At 42.0% G+C, this 21,498-nt stretch overlaps 2 protein-coding genes across 4 annotated transcripts; one reads left to right on the forward strand and one right to left on the reverse strand.

Annotated features, from left to right (window-relative positions):
- The first annotated feature begins 625 nt into the window (after nt 1–625).
- On the forward strand, nt 626–13,786 carry LOC110496291 (CREB-regulated transcription coactivator 2). 3 transcript variants are annotated; one of them, XM_021572104.2, is made up of 14 exons: nt 626–892; nt 3,352–3,453; nt 5,220–5,333; nt 8,034–8,095; nt 8,182–8,244; nt 8,327–8,430; nt 8,580–8,653; nt 8,815–8,864; nt 8,962–9,173; nt 9,271–9,722; nt 9,835–10,833; nt 12,312–12,398; nt 12,534–12,690; nt 13,145–13,786. In XM_021572104.2, exons 1-14 carry the CDS (start codon nt 719–721, stop codon nt 13,324–13,326), a joined length of 2,832 nt encoding a protein of 943 aa, XP_021427779.2. In that variant the 5' UTR covers nt 626–718; the 3' UTR covers nt 13,327–13,786. The 3 variants fall into 3 exon arrangements, with proteins under 3 accessions (XP_021427779.2, XP_021427781.2, XP_021427780.2); XM_021572106.2 differs by having other exon boundaries at nt 9,868–10,833; XM_021572105.2 differs by having other exon boundaries at nt 8,595–8,653.
- Nucleotides 13,696–20,621, reverse strand: LOC110496292 (glycosylated lysosomal membrane protein-like; the record flags this gene model as incomplete). The annotated part of the gene is made up of 7 exons (XM_036951048.1): nt 13,696–15,489; nt 15,710–15,722; nt 15,772–16,024; nt 16,227–16,445; nt 16,714–16,908; nt 17,253–17,528; nt 20,493–20,621. Coding segments are annotated over 7 exons (1,284 nt in total), but the record flags the coding sequence as incomplete, so codon positions are not given.
- Nucleotides 20,622–21,498: the final 877 nt, after the last annotated feature.

The following is a 21,498-nucleotide window of genomic DNA, read 5'->3' on the forward strand; positions in this document are numbered from 1 at the left end:
GCAGTTATTCTGAAATTACTGCATCCTAAATACCACAGTTGACAGCAGTTACTGCACTTTTAACTGAAGTTTCAAAACTGCCATCTTTTTTTTGTAAGGGTGATACATAAGCAGGTACATCAGATTATTGGAGATACAGGTCCACTGTGTCTCCAATAATGTTATATACTGGTAGACCATGGCTGTGTCTATTCATAAACAATGGTAGATACTATAATGGTAGATATAATATATAACTATAATGGTAGAAACAATGGTAGATACTAGATTCTATAATACAATTATACCAGGTTGGTTGTGGCCAATGATTTGGAAATAAACTCACAAAAGAGAGGACTAAGTGATAAAAAAAAGGACAATTGTTCTATGGTGAGGTTGATATATACATCTATAATAAATTAGCCATAGTTAACCTGTAAGAAACTATAAACAGGCACTATGTAACAACAATGTAATTACAACGTCGTCACAATGTCATGGGACACAACACTCAAAACCACATATCCCATATCCACAAAGTTGTTATTGTCTGTGATGAAAAAACTAAGCATGGGTCTTGTAGTTTAATTTTGTGGTTTTACACGCCTCCGCTTCTATTAAAGAACAACATATCCCACAAAGCGCTTCGAAATGACGTGAATAAAGTCGTCCTTCTCGGCTTGCAACTTGTTCTCTGGGGGCTTGTGTCAAGTTAATTGTACACTAATTGTGATCTATTATGTTTATGGCAGGTACAGGCAGCGGGGGCTGCGGGGTAGGCCAGGGGCCAGGCTCTAGTTCTGGGTCCTGCAATCCGCGAAAGTTTAGCGAGAAGATAGCACTCCTCACCCAGCGGCAAGCTGAGGACACCGCAGCCTTCCAGGAGGTTATGATGGACATCACTTCCACCAGGGTGAGTCAAGAGTACAGGCCTACGCGCTTTGTGTTGATAAAACTTGAGTAACCACAAAGCCGTGAAAAAAAATCAAACGTCAGTGATGTTGACCACCAGACAGTCAGAGGACTTTGTTTTTACTTTTCAGAGACGCAATAAATTCCAGGCCATATTAAGCAGCGCGCTCGATTTTGCAATATAGAGACTATCACCGCAAATAGTCTATTCCCTGGTTGACAAATCTCAGTTTAATCCAAAGTGTCGATATAATTTAACTTCAAAACACTCTAACTGTAATCTTTAAACATAATATATGCTTTATATATACTTATACCACATTTATTGCATGCTTATAACACCTGTTGATTTGCCATAGAGCTGCATGGAGTGCAGGCTTCCCACAACCTCCAAGGCAAGAATTACAAATTGCAATCTTGGGGTAGCCTGCATAGTAGATTTGAACAATGTAAATATGTTAAGAGTTATGGGCTATGTCTTCACGTTGCTATTCATGGGGGTGTCTATTAGGCTAGGAGTGTGCTGATTTGTTATTGTGTCAATATTAAATATAATTACTATTCTATTTCTATGGGAGTGTGTGTCATTGTCCCAGTACACAGTTGGAGTGCTACAACCTCAGAGTTCAGTGAGTGTATTAAGTAGTGGATAATATGATACTTTATGTTATCGTTTTGGAATCTAATTGCCTTCTGTGAATTTGACTCCAGCTTTTTGCCGGGGGTGTAATACATATATGTTTGAAACATGGTAGACGTATGTGTAAAGTGCGCAAGTTTGCGTTCCCCTATTCTGCGTTATAGAGCGCACTGTCCATGTTATAGCTGGGCTACATTGCACCTCAATCTTCAATGTTGTGAACACAATGCAGAATCCTATCTGGTGTCGCAACCTGGTCTCAGAGCATTTTGTATTATTCTGTATGTAAATCCGGGACACTCCATTTAGTATGATATGTTACGTTTCGTATGAGAATGTATTAATTTGTGGATGTCCATCACCTATTTCGTATGACATGATACAAATTACAATTGGTATGATATGTTACGAATTTGCAAAACGTACAATATGTTATGAATTTGCAAAACCTACAATATGTTACGAATTTGGGAAACGTTTGATATGTTACGAATTCAGGCTAGGTGGCAAACGTTAGCTAGCTGGCTAACATTAGCTAGGCTAGGGGTTAGGGTTAGGTAAAAGGGTTAAGCTTAGTGTTAGTTAAAAGGGTTAAGGTTAGCGTCAGGGGAAGGGTTAGCTAACATGCTAAGTAGTTGCAAAGTAGCTAAAAAGAACAATGGTAAAAAGGTATACCCAAATGCGCTTCAGCACAGCTTAAACGAAAAAGGTGCTTGAAAAAGGTGCTTGACTGAAGGACTTGAAATTCCAAAAAACATCCCTTACCCTATGGGAGAATAAAGAGCACTCTGTTGCTGCATAAACCGGATCGATTTATTGACGGGACAAACAAACAATAGGCCTACGTTTTGGCATGAATTGCCTTCATCAGAGTGGCCGATGAAGGTGAACCATGCCGATGGCGTAAGCGATTCATGCAAAAACGTAAGCCTATTGTTTGCTTGTCCCGTCAAAAAATGTATCAGATTTACACAGCAACTGAATTCTCCTTTTTCTTTATTCTTTTGGATAGTCACCAGTTGAAGTATCCTGGGATAAGGAAAGTTTTTGGATAAAAATAAGTAAGTAGCTGAAAAGCTGCTAATTAGCTCAAATGCTAAAGTTGTCCGTGATGAGATTAAAACACGTAAGCTTTGGGTTGCTAGATATTCGGGTTCCACCCTAGTTTTGTTTTTTCCTTAAGTAACCATCTGTCTTATGTAACCATACCAAATGGAAAAACATATACAAATTTGAGTGTCCTGGATTTACATTTACTATGTTACGTTTAGTCAACGAGACCAGGCTGGGTGTCAGGTGCAATGAGTTGCAGCCCACTGCTCTGGCTTGAAATGGAGGAGCCTAGACTTCATGGCACTTGTTTTAATGTAGATATTTGACCTCTTGCATAGCCTACACTTTACATATCATTAATACCCTAATTCGACATGTTACCTAACCACCATGCAACACTATCCTTAAAATAGAAATAGGAGACGGTAGTCAGCTACACTTATGGTTTATTACACATTGGCTTTTGAAGTATGCCAGGGTATTTCTACTGCAGTATCTGATTTCCATGTTCATGCCAAGGGTTGGCAGTCAGGGGGTATTCTTTCCGAGACTGAGCCAACAGTAACCTTGACTCACTCTTATAGTGTCACTATATACGGAATATACTTTGTCTCAGTTTTACAATTACCAGTAATTCCATTATACAAGTGAGACTATTATAACATTGACTGTAAATGCCATTAGCTTTTTCTGGTAATTAACCAAATTAAACTAGTTGTTGTCTTTATTCACTCCTCCTTTATCGCCCAACTCTTTCCGGGTTTCAGATTCAGGTCCAGAGAGCGCGGCAGGCCAGAAGCTTTGGCACCTATTACGGAGGCTCCCTTCCCAATGTCAACCAGATTGGGAGAAGCACCTCAGATGTACAGGTGAGAGTTATTACTAACATATGACTTTTAACTACATGACTTACTCTTTACAACCATTTGTCTATTTATTAGCCTATTTACGTACATGTAGGCTATAGAAATGGTTATATGAAGTACAGTTGAAGTCGGGAAGTTTACATACACCTTAGCCGAATACATTTAAACTCAGTTTTTCACAATTCCTGACATTTAATCCTAGTAAAAAATCTCTGTCTTAGGTCAGTTAGGATCACCACTTTATTTTAAGACTGTGAAATGTCAGCATAATAGTAGAGAGAATGATTTATTTCATATTTTATTTCTTTCATCACATTCCCAGTGGGTCCGAAGTTTACATACAGCCAATTAGTATTTAGCAGCATTGTCTTTAAATTGTATAACTTGGGTCAAACTTTTTGGGTAGCCTTCCACAAGCTTCCCACAATAAGTTGGGTGTAACTGAGTCAGGTTTGTAGGCCTCAAACCTCGCACACAATTTTTCAGTTCTGCCCACAAATGTTCTATAGGATGGAGGTCAGGGCTTTGTGATGGCCACTCCATTACCTTGACTTTGTTGTCCTTAAGCCATTTTGCCACAACTTTGGAAGCATGCTTGGGGTCATTGTCCATTTGGAAGACCCATTTGCGACCAAGCTTTAACTTCCTGACTGATGTCTTGAGATGTTGCATCAATATATCCACATAATTTTCCTTTCTCATGATGATATCTATTTTGTGAAGTGCACCAGTCCCTCCTGCAGCAAAGCACCCCCACAACATGATGCTGCCACCCCCGTACTTCACGGTTGGGATGGTGTTCTTCTGCTTGCAAGCCTCCCCCTTTTTCCTCCAAACATAGCAATGGTCATTATGGCCAAACAGTTCTATTTTTATTTCATCAGACCAGAGGACATTTCTCCAAAAAGTACCATCTTTGTCCCCATGTGCAGTTGCAAACCATAGTCTGGCTTTTTTATGGCAGTTTTGGAGCAGTGGCTTCTTCCTTGCTGAGTGGCCTTTCAGGTTATGTCGATATAGGACTTGTTTTACTGTGGAAATATATACTTTTGCACTTGTTTCCCCCAGCATCTTCACAAGGTCCTTTGCTGCTGTTCTGGGATTGATTTGCACTTTTCGCACCAAAGTACGTTCATCTCTAGGAGACAGAACGTGTCTCTCTCCTGAGTGGTATGATGGCTGTGTGATCCCATTGTGTTTATACTTGCGTACTATTGTTTGTACAGATGAACGTGGTGCCTTCAGGTGTTTGGAAATTGCTCCCAAGGATGAACCAGACTTGTGGAGGTCTACAATTTATTTTCTGAGGTCTTGGCTGATTTCTTTTGATTTTCCCATGTTGTCAAGCAGAGAGGCACTGAGTTTGAAGGTAGGCCTTGAAATACATCCACAGGTACACCTACAATTGACTCAAATGATGTCAATTAGCCTATCAGAAGCTTTTAAATTCATGACTTCATTTTCTGGAATTTTCCTAGCTGTTTAAAGGCACAGTCAACTTAATGTATATAAACTTCTGACCCACTGGAATTGTGATACAGTGAATAAGTGAAATAATCTGTCTGTAAACAATTGTTGGACAAATGACTTGTGTCATGCACAAAGTAGATGTCCTAACAGACTTGCCAAAACTATAGTTTGTTAACAAGAAATTTGTGGAGTGGTTGAAAAACGAGTTTTAATGACTCTAACCTAAGTGTATGTAAACTTCCGACTTCAACTGTAGGCTACTGAAAGTCAAATGAACCCTTGATCTGTCTGACTGTTAGGTTCAGCTCCCCTGTAGTCCAGACAATGGCTGCCCCATAAGACTTCACCCAATGTCAGAGCGGACACCAGGAGAGGGTCGGCTCAGTTTCCCAGTCAGGCCAAACAGGAGACATGTATCCTTTATGCTCAGTCAAGGGCAGGCAGTGACGGGTCACTTAAAGTGACAAAGTGAAGTGAGGTCATTACTAGTGTAACAATGTCTGTATTGCTTAGTTGATCCCATAGGACAGTGGTCACCAACCGGTCAAGCCAGTCCTAGTCAATCACCAAACATTTCATTAAAAAAACAACGATAAAGCCTTGCGTTTCTATTTTCGTATTTGTTTCGTGCTGTTGACGGTAGGTGCACTTGATTCAGCAGCCCTAGCGCCGGGAAGGCAAGGTGTTCCCATTTTGAACTATTTCATATCTATGAAGGTAGAACTCCGCCTACCCGGCAGGCCCAGCCTGCATAGTAGATAGCAAATCAAGTGCACCTATAGGCCAATCAGATAGCTCAGATCACTGTGTCCCAGCAGTTTCCTCGCGCCATAGACTGTAAAAAGAAGCCTCAAACGCACAGCGAAGTTGATCATGTGAAATTTCAAAGCTTTTAAAATCATGACTAGAGAGAGACTCAATGAATATAGAAAAGAGCTGCTGTTTTCATGAGTAAGTTGTTATTCAGCACTGTAAACACTTTGTTCAAAAGTTTAATAAGCCATAAAATGTTTGTTTCGATAAAATTGCGTTATTATTTGCGGCTTGTGTCTTTTTTAATATCGAGGAATATTTCACTTTCTCTGGTCATAGGACTAACAACATGAATTGGTGCACGAGGCAGAAGTAATGCAGTTCGACTTAAGTTTCGCCATCAGCTGGAATTTTACCCCTTTTTCTCCCCAATTTCGTAGTATCCAATTGTTGTAGTAGCTACTATCTTGTCTCATCGCTACAACTCCCGTACGGGCTTGGGAGAGACGAAGGTTGAAAGTCATGCGTCCTCCGATACACAACCAACCAAGCCGCTGCTTCTTTAACACAGCGCACATCCAACCCGGAAGCCAGCCGCACCAATGCGCCGGAGGAAACACCGTGCACCTGGCCACCTTGGCTAGCGTACACTGCGCCCAGCCCGCCACAGGAGTCGCTGGTGCGCGATGAGACAAGGACACCCCTACCGACCAAGCCCTCCCTAACCCGGGCGACGCTAGGCCAATTGTGCGTCGCCCCACGGACCTCCCGGTCGCGGCCGGTTACGACAGAGCCTGGGCGCTAACCCAGGACTCTGATGGCACAGCTGGCGCTGCAGTACAGCGCCCTTAACCACTGCACCACCCGGGAGGCTACGTGTGCCTTTTTAAAAATGTATGTAGTTCTGTCCTTGAGCTGTTCTTATCTAATGATGTTCTGTATTGTGTCATTCTGTATTATTTTTCATGTTTTGTGTGGATCCCAGGAAGAGTAGCTGCTGCATTTGCAACAGCTAATGGGTATCCTAATAAAATACCAAATACCAATACCTCCCCTCAGACTGAGCATCAGATGCAGGCCTTCAGTCCAGTAAAAAAAATGTTTTTCACAAGTAATACATTAAGCGATATATTATCAGTGTGATCCTATACCTTATATACCATTTATTTTAAATATAACTTCAAAAGGGTCTGAGAAGAACAACATTGGCAGGGCAATTCAAGCGTCGCCAATATGCAGTGATAAGGTATTGGGCCTATAGCCTACTGCACAAACCTCATTGCTACATAACTGTTTTCAATGGGTTAATGTTGTATAGGCTTATGTTTTTTAAGTCATGTTTTTATTTATTTTTTACATTTTTTATTTCATTTAAATCTGAGCGGTAGATCTCGGCTTGCATTTTGACTTAGAAAGTGATCTTGACTAAGAAAAGATTGGTGAACACTAACATAGGACTGGCTGTGATTCATAGTTGGCTAAAGCACAAACAGAAGCTATTAAGGGTTTTCTAATGGTCAATGCTAACGTTAGCCATTTGCTACTCTAGTAAAGTAAGCACACAGAAATGATGCTCGTCCTCCATGCACTCCAGATATCTGAAGTGCATGGAGGACGACAGTGCTTGACTTGGACTAAAATAGGGGCCTGTGCTCATTTTGGGTGCCAGCACTGTTTACATTTAGGTGCAGGAGCTCCACAATACTTTTGAGCTAATATTCTAGAAGAGGAACAGGAGCTCAAACAGTAGTAAAATGGTGGTGCCAGTACTCAGCACCGGTGAGCTCCTGCCCAAGTCAAGCACTGGAGGACAACCATAAAAGTGAATGTAAAGCAATAGTTATATATTGCAATAAATATATTGCAATAAAGGGGTGAACTATTGCCTTAAATCCACAGTAGCCTACTTCCTGCCTATTGCAAGATGATCAAACATCTATTGTGTGTAAAAAGCAGGCTGGGGTCAAATGCCACACTACTGTTCTTCGGCTGTCCCCATTTTGGTTCCAGGTAGAACCCTTTTGGGTTGTAGGTAGAACCCTTTTTGGGTTCCATGTAGAACTCTCTGTGGAAATGGTTCCATCTGGAACCAAAAGGGTTCTAGCTAGAACCAAAAAGGGTTATTCAAAGGGTTCTCCTATGGGTACAGCCGAAAGAACCCTTTTCGGTTCTAGATAGCACCTTTTTTTCTAAGAGGTTAAAAGTTGACCCACTTAAGAAACAGATGGAGGGGATTAATCATGCACACCGCACAGTGCAGACAATGCCCTGTTAACTTTTCGTACCATTGTTTGCCAACAGTAGGTCTATGCCTAGGTTTTTCTAAGGACACTGTGTGTAGCCTTAACACTCCGTCACAGACTGACAACTCTCCCTACCGCTCAGTTCATCCGTCTCCACCACCCGAGCCCAGCTGGAGAAGGTAACGGATCCAAACTGATATATTTAGTTCACTTCGTAATAAATATCTTAATACATATTTTGACTCTGATTCTGTCACACGAAAAGGAACTGGTCAAGCACAGTGGACAAAAGCCAACAGATGCACCTTCCCATCACAGCACTTAATAGGTGAGCAATGTATCCATGGTGTTTCTCTGCTGTTCTTCTACGCTCTTGCTTTCCCCTCTAAGATGTGTGCTCTCCTCCCCAGAACTAACTCAGACTCGGCCCTGCACACCAGTGTGAGGAACACCCACACAGGGGACCATTTGAGCCCCAACCAGCAGGCTTTAACCTCACGGAACAGACGTGGTGGTAAGTCCACAATGCCTCCGGTCATATTGAAATAGTCATAGCATTGTGTTCGGTGTTCTTGCGTTAGTCCTTAGTTAATTATAGCGAATGCCTTTATTTTCTATGCCATGCGTTAATCCAATTGGATGGTTTCCTCTTTGTCAACTCAGTCTTTCCATATCCAGTGCCTCCGATTGAGGAGAATGTCCTAGAAGAGGGAAAACCATTAAGAAATACCAAGAAGGTATTATTCTCCTTTTTCCTGCCAATGTAACCATCCACAATGCTTCATATTTCTTATGCGAACGAACGGGTGCGATATTTCTCTATTGAGTCTAGCAGATGCGTGACTATTTTTCCCATTGATGTAGCTGATGTTTCCTTGCTAATTGTTTCTCATCCTAGTGTCCTGCACTTCCCACTGGAATCAAATCACGTAAATTCCCTGGTGTAAAGTAAGATCCGCTTTTCCAAATGAATATGGTCAAAAGGAAAGTCAACCCCTGGGCCCTAGCTGAACCTCCCATCTTTCCCTCTTGTGGTTTTCTCCAGCATCCTGTCCTCGCCAGATCAGCAGTTCAGTGCTCTCAACGTCCCGTCCGCTCTCAATGTGAGTGGCTCCTTGCCCGACCTCTCCAGCCTGCACCTCCCCTCCCCACAGCCAGTAGGTGTGGACCCAGACAAACCCACAGCCTGCAGCACTGGCCACCTACCTGGAACTCCCTCTCACCTTGGAGCCAGGGACGATGAATTTCCCTTGCCAGGTGTGTTTGTCTGTGTGCTAAGTTCTTACTGTATGTCGGTGCCAGTTGAGGTATGTTCACATGGTGATGATGGTGTCCATTTATTCTGTATTCTCAGGTTTGTCGTTGCCTCTCCAAGGCTCATACAGTAACCCATTGCTCCAGTCCTCCCACAGCATCCCCAATATCCAATCCTCTCTCAGCAGCCACTCCCTTTCGAGCTCTCTGAGCTCCACCTCCTTGAACTTCTCACTCAGCAACACTTCCCTGCAGTCATCCCCTAGCAACCAATCCCTCCAGTCCTTCCTCAGCAGTTCTTCCCTAAGCGGCCTATCCCTGCAATCCACAACTAGCCACTGTAGCTACAGCAGTGGGATTGGTGGATCCCGCTCTTGCTCCTCCTCTTCGCTATCCTGCTCCCCACGTCCAACGAGCCAGACGCAGGTGCCGCCATCAAGGAGGCGGACTCCCCTCAGCCCACTGGTCGTTCCCACTGGTGGAGAGTCTCGCTGGCTCCAATCTAAACAGTTTTCACCGGTTGGGTCTCCAAAGTTATCTTCTATAACTCAGGTATCTCCAGAAAACTGGAATTTAAGTGACATCATTGTTTTCGTTAATACGATTATTTCATATAATTCCATATTAAGACAGTTTGATGTATTGCTCTTATTTAAATTCCAAGGGAGTTCTCCTGAACACCAACCAATTACCACAGGAATCAAGGCCACCAGGGTATCGTCACTGCCAACCTCAACACGAGGGTACTCCAGCAGCTCAGCAGCCCATGCATAGAGGTCTGCCACAGCGGCAGCATTCTCTGACAGAGGGGCAGCAGCAACCCAGGCAGGAACCGCAGAAAACGCCACCACCCCACGAGAAATCCAGGGATCTACAACAACGAGGTGTACATCAGCAGCAGCAGCAGCAGCAACAACAACATCCTCAACAACACCCACAGCAACAGCTCCCACAGACACACAATCTCCAACGAGTGGAATATCACCATCAACAACAGTACCAACACCCAAATCAAGTATATCAATGCCAGATCCAGCATGTCCAGACAGAAGGTCAGGACCTGGACACAAAACAACAACGTCAAAGTGTGTCAAACCAGTGTGAGAACTTACAGCAGCAACACTTACATCAATTACAAAAGGAACAGCATCAACGACAGCAAGAGCACCAGCAACAACAGAAACAAGTGTACCAAAACCTCCCACAGCAACAGCAAGAGAAGCAAAGGCAACAATACCAGCTGCACCAGCAACACCCACACCAGCAGAACCCACATCAGCAACAGTATCAACAACAAGCATGCCAAAGACAACCTCAGCAACACCGAGCACTTCGACAAGATGAGGTGCTACAGCAGCAACAGCAGCTTCAGCAGTTTCAACCATACCAACAGCAGCAGCGGCAAAATGGCAACCAGCAGCAGCAACATCAGTGGCATCTCCAGTGTGCATACCCGCCATCTCAGAGCCTCAACTTGAGTGGGCAGAACATGACAAACCCACAAAAAGTACCAACGATGCAGATGACTCGTAAGCATCAGACCCAAGTCCAGGGAAGGAGCTGGGCACATCAAAAGGTGCAAGGTCAGAAGGACCAGATTCAGTCGACCAAACTCTCCTCACAGATGAACTCCTTCATGGACAACAGTCCGGACCTCTACAATGTGAGAATAACCCCATCTGTTTTCACTAGTTTGAGTTTGTTTATTTTGACTTTGTGTCAGTGTACATTTTGCACTTTTATCAGCCTCTTTGTTTTGTCTGTGATGTAGGCTATGTTTATGGTCAGTTTAGGCTATGTTTATGGTCAGTTTAGGCTATGTTTATGGTCAGTTTAGGCTATGTTTATGGTCAGTTTAGGCTATGTTTATGGTCAGTTTAGGCTATGTTTAAGGGTCAGTTTAGGCTATGTTTATGGTCAGTTTAGGCTATGTTTATGGTCAGTTTAGGCTATGTTTATGGTCAGTTTAGGCTATGTTTAAGGGTCAGTTTAGGCTATGTTTATGGTCAGTTTAGGCTATGTTTAAGGGTCAGTTTAGGCTATGTTTATGGTCAGTTTAGGCTATGTTTATGGTCAGTTTAGGCTATGTTTATGGTCAGTTTAGGCTATGTTTATGGTCAGTTTAGGCTATGTTTATGGTCAGTTTAGGCTATGTTTAAGGGTCAGTTTAGGCTATGTTTATGGTCAGTTTAGGCTATGTTTATGGTCAGTTTAGGCTATGTTTATGGTCAGTTTAGGCTATGTTTAAGGGTCAGTTTAGGCTATGTTTATGGTCAGTTTAGGCTATGTTTAAGGGTCAGTTTAGGCTATGTTTATGGTCAGTTTAGGCTATGTTTAAGGGTCAGTTTAGGCTATGTTTAGGGTCAGTTTAGGCTATGTTTAGGGTCAGTTTAGGCTATGTTTAGGGTCAGTTTAGGCTATGTTTAGGATCAGTAAGAGGCTATTTGATGTTTGGTCTATCAGTAAGGGATGGTAATGTAGGGCCGCAAAAAATGGAATTGCAATTTTTTTTATCAAATTTTGCGGTTTGATGTGCGATATAGATCAAAACACTTTGGTGAACTGTTGGAATAGAATGTAGAAGAAAAGTGGAAAACAGCATCGTTCTTGTTTGGAACAATCAGTTGAATGCATTTGACCTAACATAACTGCAGGCAAACTTAGATGTAGGATTTTAATTTGATAACCCTGTTACAGGAGAACATACCTGTAAAACTTGTATTGTATTTGAGGTTTAAAAAGGCATTTGAAGTTTGTAATTTCCACTTTGATTTTTGATTTATTTTTCCCTTACCATAAATGTATCAACCCCTAGAAACATGTCCATTAATTATAATCCACATAATAATTCAAATGTCCTGTTGCTGCAGGATTATTCTCCTACTGTAGCAAACTGGCTCAAATTAAGATGCTACATCTGTATAGTGAATCTAACTGGGGAACTGTGCTGCTAGAGTGACAGGGGGCGGGCTTGTTGTGTGAGGGAAGCAGCCGCAAGATAGAAAAAACAAGTCAACTATCAAAACGGATGTATTGCATGCGATATCGATCTCTTGCGATATGGGTATTGCACATGTCAATATTGCAATTTCAATGTGCAGCCCTATTAATGGTTCACTCGCCCCCTTTCTGCTTTCTTAGGACTCTTCCATACTGGATCATTTCCAGAATGAGTCCTACATGGGCCTACACCTCACACCCAGCCAGACTCAGGCGCTTTCCCAGCAGGTAACCTAAGACCTAAAACTGTAAATAATCTAACAGTATTGAAAGGACAACTATTTTACCTGTCGATTCATTCAGTGTCCATAGTTTTAATCTAACGGTCTCTAATCTTTGTTGGTTGTCCACAACTCTGCCCAGCTGGGACAACTGAGTAAGGAGCCTCTCTGGGGAGATTCTGGGCCTCAATCTGTGGTTGGGAAAGATGGAGGGGTTTACTGTGGGATCCAAGTACCTCAGATGTCCGCCCACTGCCATAACCAAAACAGTGTGGACTGTCATAACATCCTTATGACAGGTAAGACCCACTCCTTCCCCCCTCTTATAATTTTTAATCGCTTGCTGCAGTTAAATAGTTAACATTTGGGGGAAGTGTTACCTTATTTTTTAATTTACACAGGGTGTTGTTTCATCTAGACAGTTACAAGTCCATTTCCTGAAATGTTGGACATGGCAATTGAATCATAAGCATTTTTTTTTTTTTAATTGCCACCGCGATTTTAACCTTTTATAAAGCTTATCTTGTCTATTTTAAAACTTTAGGCGGGATTCAATCCGATTGCGGGTTACAGGCATTGCGGCTTGTAAAGGCAATTTCCGATTGAGCCGACATATGCGTTTACCATGAATGGGAACTCTGCGTACGGGAGCTTACCTTTAAAAGCCACAATGCCTGTAACCCGCATTCGGGATTTAATCCCGGTCATAATCTTTCTCTCTTATCCACTTTATCTTTGTTTCCCACTTAATAGACAAAACAGCTTTTGAGGATTTCTCTGGAGTTCTGCCTATGCTGGGATTTGATGCAGACCCCTTTGCCCTGGATAACCCCCTTCAGATCGATCCCCTAGACCTGGAGGAGCTTAACAAGCTGGCAGATGGAGACATGGTCGAGGACTCTGTGAAAGGACACTGCTCTAACCTACTTAGGTGACCTGGGGAATTGGATGCATCCAGGAACACTATTTTCAACTAAGATGGCGTTCTTGGTATCCTCTGATGGCAGCAATGTCAGTTGTAGATAAATTACAGCCAACTATGCGTTTCAGGATCTCTCACTGCTGGACATAATTTGATTGGACATGGTATTTCTTACAGCATCCTCATGTGATTGGACAGGTCCCATGTCATGGGATTTGAAAAGCATGTCACTGGACATTGACTGCCTCACATGACTGGTTAGCTGACTGCACTTTTTCTTAGTTGTTATTTAATGCTTGCCTGCAATGGAAAAATGCAGCCAAGAGCTGGCATCATCTGCGTCTTAGTGATAATGTAGTTGAATAATGAAAACAGATGTGTAGTTTGTAAAGAAAAAATATATTTTGTAATACAATTATGTACATTCTAACAGCCTGCCTTTTCCCATCTCTTGTAGAGATGGAAAAAAAAAATATATATATATATATATATAATCTAAAACAATATTGTGTACATAAAATGTGGCCAAGAAACCAGTTATATTTAGAGGTCCTTGTTGCTTTTTTAAACATGTTGACATTTCTGTAATGACATTGTGTACCAGACATTGTTTAACAAAGAAAATAAATGAGCAGTAAATAACTTGCCTATCCATTTCTTCTTTAAAAAAAAATACAATTGTATGGATTGAGACAATACATTACCATTCAGTTCATTTAAAAGTCTCCTCAAAATAAAATGAACATGACCTGTGTATTAGATTGCATAATAATATTTCAGGTACTGGTGTTTTTGCATTTAGCTCTGAAATTAAGGTAACATATTGTTGCCTAATAGAAAAGCACAGGTAAAAACTCCACAAGGTAATTTACTCTGTGATTACAACCTGATTATGAAGCATGTTTTAAATTCATTCCAAAGGAGAAGTTTGACAAAAAAATGTTGTGTGGCAACAATCAACACTGGGTGTCAAAGTAACATTAATTACAAGATCATACAAAACATTTTCTAATCCCATACCGATTTCTAACTTAATTTAACTGACACATTGAATCTCAAATAAACATTAATCAATAATTTAAAACAAGCCTAAAACATATTTTAGAATGATCACATTTCAGTTTACTTTGAAGAGCACATGGACCCAAACTATGCTTCCCATTTCCCCAAAGAATAACTAACATCCAGGGGGTTTGGAAAGAAAGCAACAAACCTTGTTTCTATAAGGTTCTTCCCTGAGATTTATTTTCCTCTCACTGCTCCAGGTGTGGGTCTCCTTCAGGTGCAGATCCAGGATTAGCTTATCTTCACCAATTATTAAACCATTACAATAAAAACTGACCTCAGATCAGGGTTTGAGAAAAAAAAAACCCTGCTCCCTTCTGACTCTTCTAATGTCGTCAGATATTTATATGTGCGTGAGTCGATCATTAGACAGTGTAGGACCCATGTGAGGTCAGTATATCCTATCTTGGCAGTGCCAAACAGACAGCTTCAGTGTAACATGTCATCGTGTACTGTTTGTTGAGCAACAATGATAAGATAATATATTGTTTTACACAGAACTGAAAGTGTGTACTTAATCATGAGTTTAAAAAAATTATAATAATAAAGTATAACTACAGTAAGAAGCATTTTCACAATTTGCTGTATTCACAAGCAGAAATAAACGCACTCATTAATTGACTCTCGTCCACAGGATGATTCAGCCTATTCCCAAATTATGCAAGTGGTTAGAAATGAGTTTCTGTCAAAGACTTATTGGTTGATTGTGCCAACAATGGATGGCCGTATTAGACAGAGCTCCGTGCAAGTGGTGTATTCCACATGTATCAGTGCACCTCATATTTTTAAAAAGATTGACACCTGCCGGACACTTTCTCTATGCATTTAATCGTATCCGATAGGGTAAATCCAGATAGAAAACTTTTGAAAAACTGTGCCCAGAGGTGTCTCTGTTCATTGGCTAGAAAATGGTTAAAGGCGGGACACATATCCTGGCTTGGCCTGGATTGGCTCGTAAACCTGCGTTTGGGGCCTGTTCTTGCGGACACACGCACACACCCCGCCCAGCAGGATGATCAGCATGGGTGTGCCCAGCCCCACCACCATGATGACCAGAACCAGGGGAGAAAACAAGTCCACAGGAGGAGAGCCCAGTCCCACCAACACAGTCCTGAATTAGGAAGAAGAAAAGGTTAGGCAATAAGACAGAGAAAAAGCAAGAGAAGGAAGAATATCATCAGTGATGACAATTTAATTATAATTTCAGGTAGTTGGTGGTGGTGTGAGATGATTGGTTAACAGTGGGGCTATAAACTGCAATTTACTGTATAATTCATTTCAATTTGCTAAAATGCAACATATGAACCAATAGAATGTAAACAGTTACCTACCAGCTAAGGTAGGTAGGAGTACCCTGATATCGGGGAATTTGTGCCATTCTGGAAAAATTGCCAGGTGGTGTTGTAGAATGGGTCTCCAGTGATACTGAAGGTCATGTTGAGCCCGGTGGTCTGGTGCTCCCCTCCAAAATAAGCCCGCACCAGGCCGGAGGGGGGAAGCTGGGCTACAGGGACAGGCGTTGAGTGCCGGCAGGGAGTGGCATCCTCAAACACAGGCGACGGCCTGCGGTAGGCCACGGGCTTCCATTGGGCGTAGCCAAGAACAGGGGAGGTGGAGTTGACTGGAGAGGACACCCACTGAGATACCTAAGGGAGAGGAAAGACAAGATCACTGTAGAATCTGACAGCTTTAGTGACAGTCTACAGAGAGAAGGTTTAGAACAGTGAATCAACCATAAATGATCAACCACACAAAAAAAATTGAAATATAAACATCTAAACACTCTGTTACTCAGTAACACTTACTATAGTATAACTGCATGTCTATAAACACACACACAAACATTACCTTGAATATGGAGGGTGTGTATTCGTCATCTATTGACCGGAGCATGTCCACTCTGCTCATGGGCTGGGAGTCTCCCACGGCCTGTAGCTCTAGGGAAAAGCGGGAGCGATTGGACCTCGGGGCCACGACGTCCAGCCCCATCCTCAGCTGGGAGGAGTTAGCGTTGTGGAGGAGACTGGGCCAGCCTTGGTCACGCCCCTCAAAATCAAAGGCTGAGAACTACGTTAGGAAAATAATGGTTGAATACAGGCTAGCTAACATGCAATAAAATGTACAATCTGCCTGATCAGTAGTACTCACTTCAGTAAGTTTAAAATCATAAAATCAAAGTTTGTCAGACATTTTCAGAACTTTAAAAGTTGTGTAATGTAGAGATGAGACCATGTCCCATGCTATCTGTTGAGTGGATCCAGACAACGGTCTGAATCTCACATGATGAAATGTCTAATTTCATCATGCTGGCTTTAGATGATCCAGTTCCACCTACCTTCAGACAGAGCAAGCCATTGCTGAAGCTCTCGCTGGCGTCTCTTCCACAAAGCAGGGCGGTGTGGCCTGTGGGGTCCAATGTCTTGTTCAGGTCGCCCCAGGTGAAATTCTGCAGCTCGTAGGGCTGGAAAAAGCTGGAGGGGGGTAGGTGCTCAGGGTCAGCTGTGTCGTTGACATCGTCATACTCCCACAGCTGATGACAGACAAATTAGTTGGTTTAGTGAAGGAGTTACGTATGGCTGCCCAGTCTGAAATCAACCCGTTTTTAAAACCCAGTTGTTTGTTAGAGCTGTTACCATATTGCTAACAACCATCCAAACATTTATGATCTACAAGAAATGTCTAGAGCTAGAATTTGACCATGCAAAAGATTACTTTCCATAACGTGGATTATGGTTCAAAACCTAGCACCTCGTCTTTATGTTTTATGCATTTGGATGAAATACAGTCATGTGACCTGTATCAGCCACCAGAATATCACCTCAACTGACACTTATGAAAACGATGACCATCCATTTAGAACTACTTGTGACTCACCCTGGTAAAGACGAGTGCGTTGCTGTACAGAACACTGCTCTCTGGAGTCACTTTCAGGCTGCCTGTGGTATTTTGCATGAGGAAGGCAGGCCAGTCTACCTCCACCTTGGATGAAATGGAGCTTGTGTGCACCAGTAGTAACGCGGGCGCCCCCTGGCTGCAGAGGAGGTAATGCAGTGTGTTGTTTTTGCCGAGCGCCCGCACATGGAGCAAGCCAACACCAGGGGGCAGCGGTGTCAGCAAGGAGTTCAGACCAGGGTTCAGCTCCAGGGATACCTGGGAAGAGGTAAGTAAAACAGAGAGTATGTTTTCTCATTTTTCTATAGCGACACAGGTGAGAATCATACAAGCAAACTGAAATTGTAAACAGAGGTGATTCATGAATCAATAACAGATTTGCACAGAGTCCTGCTCAGGCCAACAACGCTAAAAACATACTGATTGCTCCTGACTTGGTAAGAAAGCAGGTCTCAAATGAGATCGTTCCTAATCAATTTTTATTCATATTTGACATGGCTGGATTGCCAGCACAGAGTAGTGTTTGGTTTATATTTGTTTCAGCACCATTTGATTTAGCTATCTCAGCAACTGGGACGGCAGGGACCCTCGTTTTTAGAGCGTTGGGCCAGTAACCGAAAGGTTGCTAGAGTATCCCTGAGCTGACAAGGTAAAAATCTGTCGTTCTCCCCTGAACAAGGCAGTTAACCCACTGTTCCTAGGCCATCATTGTAAATAAGAATTTGTTCTTAACCGACTTGCCTAATTAAATAAAGGTTAAATTAAATAAAAAATTAAGAAAAATGCAAAACCCAAACATTCAGAAAGTATTCAGACTCCTTGACTTTTTCCAAATTTCTCTCAATCTACACACAATACCCGATAATGAAAAAGCAAAAACGGGTTTTTAGAAATTTTTGCACATATCACATTTACATAAGCATTCAGACTCTTTACTACTTTGTTGAAGCACCTCTGGCAGCGATTACAGTCTTGAGTCTTCTTGGGTATGACGCTACAAGCTTGGCATTTGGGGAGTTTATTTGGAGAGTTTCTCCCATTCATCTCTGCAGATCCTCTCAAGCTCTGTCAGGTTGGATGGGGAGCATCGCTGCACAGCCATTTTCAGGTGTCTCCAGATATGTTTGATCGGGTTCAAGCTCCTGCTCTGGCTGGGCCACTCAAGGACATTCAGAGACTTGTCCCGAAGCCACTCCTATGTTGACATGGCTGTGTGCTTAGGGTCATTGTTCTGTTGAAAAGGTGAACATTCACCCCAGTCAGGTCCTGAGCGCTCTGGAGAAGGTTTTCCTCAAGGATCTCTGTGCTTTGCTCCATTCATCTTTCCCTTGATCCTGACTAGTCTCCCAGTCCCTGCCCTGTCACTGAAAAACATCTCCACAGCATGATGCTGCCACCACGATGTTTCACTGTAGGGATGGTGCCAAGTTTCCTCCAGACGTGACTCTTGGCATTCAGGCCAAAGACTTCAATCTAGGTTTCATCAGACTAGAGAATCTTGTTTCTCATGGTCTGAGAGTCTTTAGGTGCCTTTTGGCAAACTTCAAACTGTTATGTGCCTTTTACTGAGGAGTGACTTCCACCTGGCCACTCTACCATAAAGGCCTGATTGGTGGACAGCTGCAGAGATGGGAGAACCTTCCAGAAGGACAACCATCTCAACAGAGGAACTCTGGAGCTGTCAGAGTGACCATCGGATTCTTGGTCACCTCCCTGACTAAGGCCCTTTTCCCCTGAGCAGCCAGGTCAAGTAAGTCTTGGTGGTTCCACACTTCCTCCATTTAAGAATGATGGAGTCCACTGTGTTCTTGGGGACCTTCAAAGCTGCAGAATTGTTTTGGTACCCTTCCTCAAATCTGTGCCTCGACACAATCCTGCCTCAGAGCTCTATGGACAATTCCTTCGACCTCATGGCTTGGTTTTTGCTCCGACATGCACTGTCAACTGTGGGAACTTATATAGACAGGTGTGCGCCTTTCCAAATCATGTCCAATCAATTGAATTGACCACAAGTGGACTCCAAGTTGTCAAAACATCTCAAGGATGATCAATGGAAACAGGATGCACCGGAGCTCAATTTCAAATCTCATAGCAAAGGGTCTGAATACTTATTTTTATAAATTTGCACACACAACAAAATACATTTTGCTTTGTCATTATGGGATACTGTGTGTAGATGGATTAAAATCGAATACATTTTAGTATCCGGCTGTAACGTAACAAAAGGTGAAAAAAGTCAAGGGGTCTGACAACTTTTCACATGTCCCTAGTTCAAAATCACACCCACCACAACCAGAAGGGATTGTGTAGCCAGCCACATGTCGCTACAGTATGCATTGTTGGCTGGGGTCCAACAATGGGTAAATGATAGTGGTGGAAAAAGTACCCAATTGTCATACTTGAGTAAAAATAAAGATACCTTCATAAAAAATGACTTAAGTAAAAGTCATCCAGTAAAATACTTCAGTGAAAGTCTAAAAGTATTTGGTTTTAAATCTACTTAAGTATCAAAAGTATAAGTATTAATAATTTAAAATTCCTTATATTAAACAAACCAGATGGCACGATTTTCTTGTTTTTATTTACAGATAGCCAGGGGCACACTCACACATCATTTACAAACTAAGCATTTGTCTTTAGTGAGTCCGCCAGATTAGAGGCAGTAAGGATGACCAGGCATGTTCTCTTGATAATTGCATGAATTTGAATTTTTCTGTCCTGCTAAGCATTCAAAATGTAGCAAGTACTTTTGGGTGTCAGGGAAAATGTAAGGAGTAAAAAAAAATACAGCATTTTATTTAGGAATGTAGTGAAGTAAAAGTAGTCAAAAATGTAAATAGTAAAGTACAGATACCCCCAAAAACATCTTAAGTACATTAAAGTATTTTTACTTAAGTACTTCACACCACTGGTAAATTACAGTTTTATAGATGGTTGGTCATCATTACAATAAGGCTAGAGCTATAAATACAAACCCAAACACGTATATCCAAAATGTTAGTAATCACCAACTAGCTAAAATGTATAACTAGCTATCTAGCAGTAACGTTAGTTAGCTTGCTAACTAAATTCTCATAGCGTCAACTAGCTAACGTTAAAGTAGTAATAACGTACTGTAACGCGTTATCTGGTCAGTAAAAGATTAGCTAACGTTAGCAACCTTTTATAGCACTTTATCACTGTACAACAGAAATGTAAACAACAATGTACTACCCAACTTACATTCCGACGGTAGTTATTACCATTGCCGATAAAACTAGAAGAAAACCGAACCGTTAAAAGCATAAATAAGACAAACGTGGATTGTGTACAAAATATCCGCCGCCATCTTTCTTTTACGGCATACACATGGAGGAATCACGTGCCTAGTACTTTATTTGATCAGCTGATTTGTATTCAGCTGACTCGTCAGTATCGAGTTCAGCAGTGGTGGAAAAAGTACCCAATTGTCATACTCTGGTAAAAGCGAAAGTCACACAGTAAAATACTTGAGCAAAAGTCTAAAAGTATTTGGTTTTAAATATACTTAAGTATCAAAACTAAATGTAATTGCTAAAATATAAAACAAATATATAAAAAAGTATCAAAAGTATGAATAATATCACATTCCTTATATTAGGCAAACCAATAGGCACAATTCTCGTTTAATTATTTATTTTACAGATAGCCAGGGGCACACTCCAACACTCAAGACATAATTTACAAATTAAGCATTTGTGTTAAGTGGACACTGATGTCTAGCTTCCCGACAAGCTAAACACCTTCTTCGCTGCTTTGAGGATAAAACAGTGCCACCGACATGGCCTGCTACCAAGGACTGCGGACTCTCCTTCTCCATGTCTGACGTACAACCCTAGCTGCATCCTCAGAGCATGCGCAGACCAGCTGGCTGGAGTGTTTACTGACTCTCCCTAACCCAGTCTGCTGTCCCCACTTGCTTCAAGATGTCTACCATTGTTACTGTACCCAAGAAAGCAAAGGCAACTGAACTAAATTACTATCGCCCTGTAGCACTCACTTCCGTCATCATGAAGTGCTTTGGGAGGCTAGTTAAGGATCATATCACCTCTACCTTACATCCTAGACCTACTTAAATTTGCTTACCGTCCCAATAGATCCACAGACAATGCAATCGCCATCGCACTGCCCTATCCCATCTGGACAAGAGGGATACCTATGTAAGAATGCTGTTCATTGACTATAGCGCAGCATTCAACACCATAGTGAA

Source organism: Oncorhynchus mykiss, chromosome 18, assembly GCF_013265735.2.
Source record: "Oncorhynchus mykiss isolate Arlee chromosome 18, USDA_OmykA_1.1, whole genome shotgun sequence".
In the NCBI taxonomy this organism is placed as follows: Eukaryota; Metazoa; Chordata; class Actinopteri; order Salmoniformes; family Salmonidae; genus Oncorhynchus; species Oncorhynchus mykiss.

Coding starts and splice junctions, on each gene's coding strand:
- LOC110496291 (XM_021572104.2), top strand. CDS start 719: ATGTTTATGGCAGGTACAGGCAGCGGGGGCTGCGGGGTAGGCCAGGGG. Junction 8,245..8,326: donor CCCATCACAGCACTTAATAG/GTGAGCAATGTA, acceptor TCTCCTCCCCAG/AACTAACTCAGACTCGGCCC. Junction 8,654..8,814: donor CATTAAGAAATACCAAGAAG/GTATTATTCTCC, acceptor TTCTCATCCTAG/TGTCCTGCACTTCCCACTGG.